The sequence below is a fragment of the Sciurus carolinensis genome, chromosome 10, assembly GCF_902686445.1.
Source record: "Sciurus carolinensis chromosome 10, mSciCar1.2, whole genome shotgun sequence".
NCBI lineage: Eukaryota > Metazoa > Chordata > Mammalia > Rodentia > Sciuridae > Sciurus > Sciurus carolinensis.
In genome coordinates, this window is record NC_062222.1 from 28,958,237 (window position 1) to 28,967,665 (window position 9,429).

A 9,429-nucleotide genomic window follows, 5' to 3' on the forward strand; every position below is an offset into this window, starting at 1 on the left:
TCCACATGTGAGGACAGTGAGAAAGCACCATCTCTGAAGCAGAGCCCTTCCCCTTGCCAAATCTGCTGGCAACTTGACCTTGAATTTTTCAGCTCCCAGAACTGTGAGCAATAAATTTCTGTTGTTTATAAATCATCCAGCCTAAGATATTTTGTTGTAGTAGTCCACAGGGACTAAAGCAAACCTTTTGTGGTTGTCTGTCTGTCTCCTCCTTATCTTAATGCTAGTGTTTGACCGTACTCTCCCAATTCCTTCTTTACATGACAGTCAGAGCTGACACAGGGGAGGAATTACCACTTTTTGTCGTGGTCATTCTTTATCAGTATAAAAATCTCAGGAAATGAAAAGCTCGACTGTACAGCTCATGGATCTTAAGTTTAGAGTAGCATTGTCCAGTAGCTGCAGCTGAACTGCTGAGAAGGGACAAAAGAAGCCTTCAAGCCTCTGCTTCCCACAGGGTCAGCAGTGGTGAAATGTGTGAGCTGTGAGGCACAAGGTGGGAGGGTGGGGGCATGTAGGGGGAGACACTGGAGAAGCAGATAACTTCAAACAAACGGACCCCCTGAGAAGGAAGTGACCACTCATGCGTAGCCCCCTTCCAACTCCTTGTACTGAAAAGACAAGACAGAAGACAATAGGTAAAACAGGATGTCAAATTTATATACAAGAATATAATGTTTATCTGAAATATTTACAGTGTTGGTTAAAGCAATATTTTTACAACTTTTTTCAGGTAAACTACTATGTATATTACAGTTAAGCTACAATGGTTTAATCTGCAAAAATTAAGTAAAATAACGTTTTACACACGGCTGAAAGTACTCAAGTCAATAATAAAATTTATTTACTTTGCCCTTTATTTGAAAAGATCATGCTATGAAGAACGGTTAATGTGCTTTTTATAAATGGAAGTTCTGCAGCTGGAATGTGATACATGCAACAGTCTCAAGTTCCCACTGAGGGTGTAAAATGACAAATGAAATGTTAGAAGACTTAGATGCTGAGTCTCAGGCTGGAGCCGAGGAAGATGTTGAGATAACAGCCAGCTTTATCTCAACAGAGTGTGAACCACAAGTTTGGGCCACACGGAAAAATGAAGCAGCTCGCATGCTATGGCAACATCTGTGGAAAGTAAAAAAATCAACCGACTCCCACCAAATAGGCGGAAACAAACCAGACCCAAGTCACCGTTGTACCTATTCAAAAACTAGCCTTAAACTGAACTATTTTAAAACTTCATAAAGATATCCACAATTTTATTAGTTTGAACATTTCCACATGATTTGAGTGGGTTTTACTTTATGTGAAAACATCTATCCACTCCCGAGGCCTCCCAGGGCCTTGTAACTCAGGTATGCTGGGGATGCAAACGTGCAAAAGGCAGCTGGGGCTGGAGCGCGGGACTGTGCTTGGGAGACCGGAAGTGACATCCCGGAGCGGAGGTGGTCAGCTGAGCCCTGGAGCTGACCAGTCGGGAGCCATGCGGATGCCAGAACTAGCACTGCAGCTTTCGGATGCTGCGCGAGATGCGCTTGAACTCTCTCTGCCCCTTCTGCCACCGCTTCACCGAGGTGATCACCAGCTCCCCGCCCTGTTTCTGTCCCATGACGAGATAGGGCGCATTGATGTCGTTCATCTCCTCACAGGTGCACTGCAAGCTGTCTTTGAGCCACAGCACGGATTTCTTCAGGTCCCTCTCGGACACACCGTTCAGCTTGTAAATGGTCTTGCTCTTGGTCTCCAGGATGATCTTGGTATCTCTGTTGATGTAGGTTATCTCCTTCACTTTTATTTTCAGCGCTGTGAAGATGAGAGGGGCAGAAAGAATCCCATCAGTTACGCTGAGACCATATAGTATAGGTTGGGAGCTTTGGGCACTCCGTCCAGCTGCCTGTGTGTGCCTGGGCCTGTGGGAGGGAAGAGGAGCTTTCTAGAACTAATGAGACTGTCAGGGGTTACAGGTAGGGGGTTGGGAGCTGGGGGCAGCAGGTGGCTCCATTTCTAAAGCCTCAAAGCGTTTGCCAGGCACTTTGTTTCAAATCAGCCACCCTTTCAAAACGGGCTTTCTCTTTGCAGGACTCAATTAACTTTTCTTCTGGTTTCCTCGCTCTTGTGTTTGTAAGTAGGTTGCATGTGGTTCCTGCTCTCCCCAACAAATGACTTCCCCTATTGGAAACTTCAGCATGAAAGAAATGCCTGACTCTTAGGTGAAACATGATCCTTCTGTGGCCGTAAACTTTAAACTCAATTTATTATGTCGGAGAGGTTTTTGGACAAACCTGTAAGGAAATTGTATCACACAATCATTGTTTTCTAAAGAACAGATTACAGGGAAGGAGAATTGATCTTACAGCTGCATTTGATTTGGTAAAGTAACTAGGAGAAAAAATATGCAAGGCTCTTTTTAAGAGCACAACATGTTTAGCCATAAAAGTGTTTTTCTGAAGACCTCATCCTCATATGCTCTCATTTGTCTGTCCAAGGCCAAGGCGTTTACAGATCATATATGTACTGTTTCCAAAATGTATATGTAGACTCATTAGAATGTTAAGACCTAACGTAAGTGGTTTACTATAAAAGACACATTTTATAGTCATGAACAGTATGCCTTGGGAAAGAAAACCCTACAAACATACATGCTGGATTTAAATTTCAAGACTCCATGAAGGCAGGAAAAGAACAGAACTTTAAGGTTGGAAGGGGTCATCCCATTAGAATCTCTTGTTAGTACATGAAAAATCTGAAATCCAAAGTCGTTTAGTGAGTGGCTCCAGGATACCCAGTTAGACTGTGTCCCACTTTAGTCTAGTTCTCAGAACTCTTGTCCCCAAACCTCCTTCCAAAACATCACTGTGTTCTCTTGAGGGAAGGTCAAATTCCCCATCCTGGTTAGAGAGCACTGACGCTGATTTGCCCAAGTCCAGTGTGTCCTCAGACCCTTGGTGCCACTGAGAGCTGTTCTGTATAGAGGACATGCAGGTGTGACTTCCTGACTTTGATGGGGTTTAATGCATTGTTTAAATTAGTAATAAAGGAAGAGTTTTCTGAGTGTTTCTAACTATTTGAGGGTTTCTCTTTCTTTTTTAAAAAATCTCAGGGAATTCGACTGACTATGGCTTCCCAGTCAATCAGAAATGAGAAGCTCAACCTCGATCAAATCCTGGGTATTGGACATGCCTTTGAAATAGCACTGGGTTCTCAGACTTTGTGTTACTAAAGTCATGGAAATATTACATGTGGCCTCTGTAAAGTCGGTGGGGTGCTGGAAGACCCCACCATGAACTGATTACACATTATCTAGGAGCTGGTCTCTAGCAAGGATGGAGTGTGTGCAAGACTTTACCTGGTCAAATAAAACATTCTTGAGCTGGGAGATCAGAAAAATCATCACTTTTAACCAGGAGGAGATTTATTACTCATCCTCCTCTAGCTATATAATAACCAACGTGGCAAACATGTATCATGAGAAAACATTAGGGGTTTCCTCTTTGCATTTTCAGCTGAGACCAAACATAGGGAATTAAAGCTCCAAAATAACTGTTCCTGCCCTGGAAGATGTGACGGGGATGTAGGCTGTGGTAGGAGGCAAAGGTGATGATATATTCATATAGATCAGAAGGCAGTTCTGAAGTAAGGAGGTGTTCCATATTTTCCCCATGTTTAAGGAGTGCAGTGGGGAAAAGTTTATGCCTCCCCAGATGATTCAAGTTCAGTAAATCACATTGGTATGCTTGATCCTTCTGCCCTTAACTCCCCAAAGAACAGAGCAATATGGAATACTGCTTGTGAACTAAAGGTACATGATGCTTTCCTGACATTCCACTTCATTATCCCTTAATGGGTCAGAAGGAGAGTGGGAGATAGGAAACAAAGTTCATGAGGTACCTGCATGTGTGATACCCCAAGTGTGATGACTTCCATGGTATTTTGAAAGGACTTCTCTAAGGAGACAGACTGCAGGGCCCACAGACTACAGAACTTGATGGGACATCCTCAGAAGAGGATCTTCTGTTAAGTTCAGTATGTGGAAGCAAGCAAATCGTACGTGTGTGTCCCCTACACTCAAATGTTGTAGACTCCCATGAAAGTCAGGAGAGGGATCTTATATGCAGTGCAAAGGAAAAAAGACTGCCAGGAGAAAATGATATTTTATAGAATTTTTAATGTTTTACTAGGTAGTTATCTATCTTGTCTTTAATCAAGTCTTAGCAGCATGGAAACTAAGAACTGTGTTTTGGTAAGGCTCTGGTGGTTCAGAATTATCTGCAACTAACATGCCTGACCCTTGGAAAGTTTGCAATTAGTAGATGTTTGAATGCAGATGTCTGAAATCCTATCAGCCCCACCACTTGTGGCTCTTCCTGATGGGAAGGGTTGGTTAAGAACTTGAACTACCTTCTTTCTCTCCCCTTCCTCAATGCTGGTGGCCATGGTTGTTCTGGGACCAGCCAAGTTAAACACAGGCTACTTCCTGGAAGAGAGAGCTGGAGCTGATGAAGGATGGTGATTGGATTGTTTTCATAATCAGGGAGCTGGCTGGGTCCGAGATTTTGGGGATGGCAAGGGAAGCAGAGTGGAAGGCTACCAAAAGCAGGAGCTGGAATGGTATCCCTCAGTCTCAAGAATTTGTTGAATCGGTGGAAGTGTTAATACAGATCTGTTGGAGCCCATTATTGATTGATAGCACAGAGACTTTACCTGTTTACCAGTAAAGTCAGGCTTCTGCCTGAATACTTTTAAGGGTGCCAGTTCCTCTAACACAAAAGGTGCCTGCTCTTGGAATAGGATTAAAACCTTAGGACTCTGGGTGAAGTACTTGGTCACTTCCAACTGATTTTGCACTGCGTCTGTGTCTAGCTGGGCTCCCCGCTCAGCAGGAGTTCTTTGCAGAGTCAGCCTCCCACTTTCTTTCCTCTTCTAATACTCTCTTAAGGGGAGTGACTTAGACTTTGTGGAACTTGGGCAACATATCACATATGTTTTTTATTGGCCTTAAGCACCATGTCATCATGGCATCTTTCATGTATCTTGCTAAAGTGAATTTCTAAGCTTTCTTCTTCTCTGCCTCCCCCCCCCAACTATTTGCATAAAAGTGTGGCAAATGTGTCTAGACTTACTCATAAAAACTTTACAAAAATTTTATTTTAAAAAAGGAATTCAAGATGGTAATTGGGGATCGTGCAAAAGCCCATGTTAGGTGTCTTCTCAGGAAGCCATTTTTCTTTTTAAATTTAAGGAACTTCTCCCCCACAAATCATTAATCAGTGCCTTGGATATATTCACTAATGGTGGAACATAGAGGAACAAATCACTATGGTTATAAATAAAAGTATTTTTATTCAATGTCAGGGTAAATGCTTATTTGTGGTCAATTTAATGCCTTGAATCTTCTTTACTGAGGATAATATTTGCATTCCTATCCCTGGAACATATGCCAAGGGAAGAGAATATGGTTGGGATTATGTTGGTTGGCACAAAAAAGTCAAAGTGAGATAAAAAATGTGCCACCGATCATTGATAATGTCATTTTCAATATTTGTTGCTTAAGGAAACTGAGAATCTCACTAAAAAAATGTAATTCAGTACATAATAGTGTAAGGAAACTAAGAGCAACTTAAAAATGGCTTTAGGAAACACGAGCTATGATTGTATTTCACCCAGTCTTTAGCAGCATCTTAAGGATTGTACTTTCAAGTCTGACTGGTAAATAAAACTTTTGAATGTGAAATCTGTTGGAGCTGGTAGTGTATTACTTACCAAAGTCGTTTTTACAAAGCGTTTCCATGATGTCGTTGTCATCCTCATTTTTACTTTTGCAGGCTTCACATACCTTTGGAGCTAGAAATGTGAAAAACAGTCTTCAGTAAGTTTGCCTTAAAAGGGAACAGCAGGTGGCGTTTGTAAACAACCCAAAGGGCCTATCCAGGCAAGAGCAGCAATTGTCCTAGATGACCCCTGCTTCTGCCTCCTCTATAAAAGTTGGATCACTCATTCCTAAGAAAGCCTCCTTTGCTCCTCATTTTTGGTTGGACAATATGAGAATGCACAATATGTTGAATTTAACCAATAATAACTCCCAAATAAAAAGTTGTGGGCAGAGTGTGCACAGTTGTGTGCAACTAGTTAACTTGGACAGGTTGTAGCTTTTCAGCTTGTCCTTCCCACCCCTGGGACAAATTTGGTCTACAAACATTATTCCCAAAGTCTAAGAAGAAAGCACCCAAAGAGTCAAAGACCCTTGAGGGACTTGGAAAATGTGGTATCCATAAAATACAGTCCAAAGATCTTTCTCAGCTTGAGGACACCAGGGTAGCTCATTCTAGTCAGCACGACTCAGCATCCCAGGGAACCACTGCATGGTATTTTCGAGCCTGTGCCAGAAGGGGCAGCTAGTGCTGTGCTGTAAGGTCCACGTGTTGGGCTGTTTTCCCCCTGGGAAAACACACCTCTCTCATTATAACAGCCTGCTCTTCCTGGGTCTGTCTCACGTTGTGCTTTCTGCTGTTTGTGCTTGAAGTTAGGCAGCATTGATTTCATAATTATCTGCGAGGTTTCTTGGTACAGGTTCTTCTTGCCCTTCTTTGTCTGTTTCAAACTCCCCAAAACCAAATCTGTTCCTGAAGCCAGTCAAAGATGAGGCAAACCTGTATGGGGGTGGGGGGAGTCTAACAAACCTAGGAATTCTGTGTTTGCACAATTATCAAAAAGTCTAGAAGGCTCTTCTAAAACAGTTGGATTTCTGGAGAAAGGAAAAAACCTAAAACATTCTCTTTCTCCCATTTATAAATATGCTAATGCTCACTTGAAAGTTTAGGTAAAATTAAATTTTCACTAAGGTGGAATGGAAAGAAAACTTTATGTGATTTCATAATATAAGACATTTATCAAACCCCCCCCCCAAAAAAAAATCACAAAGCGAATTTCAGAGCATAAACTTTTATTTTGAAGTAGGAAAGTAACTTTTTGGAGAAATGTACAGTGTATAACGTTAGTGCTGATTGATAGTGGGGGAAAACAAAACCCAAACCAACCCACAAGAAACTAACGCCCCCTCACCTAACCAAAATGAAATATTTCCAATTAGGAGCTCTCAGAATGTATATAAAATGTTACTAACCTGTATTGGTTAATCTATGGTATATGTCGGACAAATGTTTGAAAAATGCCAAACATTTGCAATAAATTAGAAATCTAACCAATAAGATGATTGCAAACTCATGGTGCCTGCCAGGAAAGATTGCTAAACAACTTTGCATTTTCTTTAACTAATGATGTCTGTAGGAAAACAATTAGAGACTGAAAGGGAGACACTGCTGAAGTCCTGAAAGGGATTAGGAAGCCCCCTTTCTATCCCAGGGGGACCTAAATCAGCCCAGACACATTGTATACGTTTTCCTTTCAGGAAGAATATCAAGAGCCCATGAGGTTTTCATTGCTTTGATGGTTTTTGCCCAGGAACTCCCCCTCTGTTTTCTAAAAACTTGGGAAACTCGTTTGCATGATTTTCTCCAGTTAATTAAAACCACTCCTAAGATAAAAGCTGATAGTGATAGAAAGATGATTCCTGGAGATTCCTTTTATGCCCCTTTTCTCAAACACCTGGGCAATTAAAATCAATACTCAGTTTTCCAAGTGCTCCCAGTCAGTCCTGGTTTTCTCTCCAAAACCTAAACTGGTAAAGGACAAAAGGTAGCTTAAAGGGTCATACGTTTGTGCATTTTGGTTATCCTGACTGGGAAATGTTCCTGAGACTAGTATCCTGCCCAGAGGTAAGAACCTGAGGAATAAGGATGGTCAAGGAACCTTAGCTCCCCACCAACCAATTCCTCCACACAAGACCACTCCCAAGGCCCTCGGAAGGGCGCCCTAGTGCTAGCATCTTCAACAAGAATTGTGGATCTATAAAGAAAAGTTGCCTTTGTTGTTCTTTGTTTTCTTTCTTTTTCTCTGCCCTTAATTGTAACTGGTATAATTCGCGGGTGGGGATGTCTCAAATCTGATAGTCTTGTTGCATCCTAGGAGGGCAAGGAGAGCGCCTGCCCTTCGCAGGACTGGCACCTCCCGCGGGACAAACCTGGTGGCTGCGGGATCCTACGGGAGGGTCTTAGGCCAGTTGGGAGGAGGATGAATTAAGAGGGAAGGCTTACCTTCCTCAGTGGCCGGCAGGAGGTGGTCGCTACTAGCAAGCGGAATGCAGAGGTCGTTGTCCTGTGGGAAACGATCGCACTCGAGCATGTCGGGCCAGGGGAAGCCGAAGGCAGACATCACCGGAGCGCAGCGGTCCTTCACCTGCACGCAGAGTGAGTGGCACGGTTGGATGGTCTCGTCTAGGTCGTCGAGGCAGACAGGAGCGAAAAGCGAGCAGAGGAACTTCTTGGTGTCCGGGTGGCACTGCTTCATGACTAGCGGGATCCAGGCGCCCGCCTGCTCCAGCACCTCCTTCATGGTCTCATGGCCCAGCAGGTTGGGCAGCCGCATGTTCTGGTACTCGATGCCGTGGCACAGCTGCAGGTTGGCCGGGATGGGTTTGCAATTGCTGCGCTTATAGGAGAAGTCGGGCTGGCCGAAGAGGAAGAGCCCTCGCGCCGAGCCAAGGCAGCAGTGTGAGGCGAGGACCAGCAGCAGCAGCGAACCAGGACCCTGCGGCATCGTGGGCGCGCGACCCCCTCGGGGCGGAGAGAGCTGAGCCGGGGAAGCGCGAGGCAACCGGAGCTCGAGCTCGACCCGGGCCCGCTCGCTCCGCTAGGTGCGGCTCCTGGGCTTGGAAAACCCGCGTCGGTGGTCTGAGCGCGCGAAGCCGGGAACTGGGAAGACCGCGCGGGCGAGGCGCTGCAAGCCCGCGCGCAGCTCCGGGGGGTTCCGACCCGGGGGAGCAGAGTGAGCCGCTGCTGGGGCACAGCCAGAGTTTTCTTGGCCTTTTTTATGCAAATCTGGAGGTGGGGGGGAGCAAGGGAGGAGCCAGTGGAGGGTAATCTGAGGAGGGCTGGTCACTATTTTCTTGGTTTGGTTTTCGGTTGAGAATGGCCCTCACGCGCTCGTTGGAAGTAAATTCTGGCGGTGCCCCCTCCCCAGATGCTGCTGCTGCGCGCGCGCCCTACGACTGCAACAACAATCAGACAGGCCTGGCCGCTGCGTCCCGCAGGGAGCGAGCGAGGCGCGGGCTATGGGAGTTAGGGACCAGCGCGGTGCACAGCGAGCCGCCTCGCAGCCAGGTCCAGGCCAGAACGCACTCCGCCCCTCGTGCGTCCCTGGCCGGAGTGCATTGTGCCACAACCCTAAGTTTCTGTTCGTGCTGTGGCACTGCGCGGCGGAACGGAGTCCCAGGGAGCCACCAACCAGCAGCCGCCTGGCTGTTTGTGCTCCAGGACCTGAGTGCCCGAGGTCGCCTCGGCGAACTTCGTTTGTTACCAAAACTCTAGCTAAAGTTCA

The 9,429-nt window shown here is 45.3% G+C and overlaps 1 protein-coding gene across 1 annotated transcript; it reads right to left on the reverse strand.

Moving 5' to 3' along the window:
* Window positions 1–707: 707 nt before the first annotated feature.
* On the reverse strand, window positions 708–8,877 carry Sfrp2 (secreted frizzled related protein 2). Its single transcript, XM_047566990.1, has 3 exons — window positions 8,148–8,877; window positions 5,758–5,838; window positions 708–1,800 (listed from the first exon to the last, which is right to left on the reverse strand). Exons 1-3 carry the CDS (start codon window positions 8,647–8,649, stop codon window positions 1,496–1,498), a joined length of 888 nt encoding a protein of 295 aa, XP_047422946.1. The 5' UTR covers window positions 8,650–8,877; the 3' UTR covers window positions 708–1,495.
* Between the last annotated feature and the right edge of the window lie 552 nt (window positions 8,878–9,429).

Excerpts from the sequence above, each read along its gene's own strand:
- Sfrp2 (XM_047566990.1), bottom strand. The coding sequence starts at position 8,649 with ATGCCGCAGGGTCCTGGTTCGCTGCTGCTGCTGGTCCTCGCCTCACAC. Across the intron at positions 5,839-8,147 it reads CCTGCCGGCCACTGAGGAAG|CTCCAAAGGTATGTGAAGCC; the intron begins GTAAGCCTTCCC and ends TCACATTTCTAG. Across the intron at positions 1,801-5,757 it reads GCTTTGTAAAAACGACTTTG|CGCTGAAAATAAAAGTGAAG; the intron begins GTAAGTAATACA and ends TCATCTTCACAG.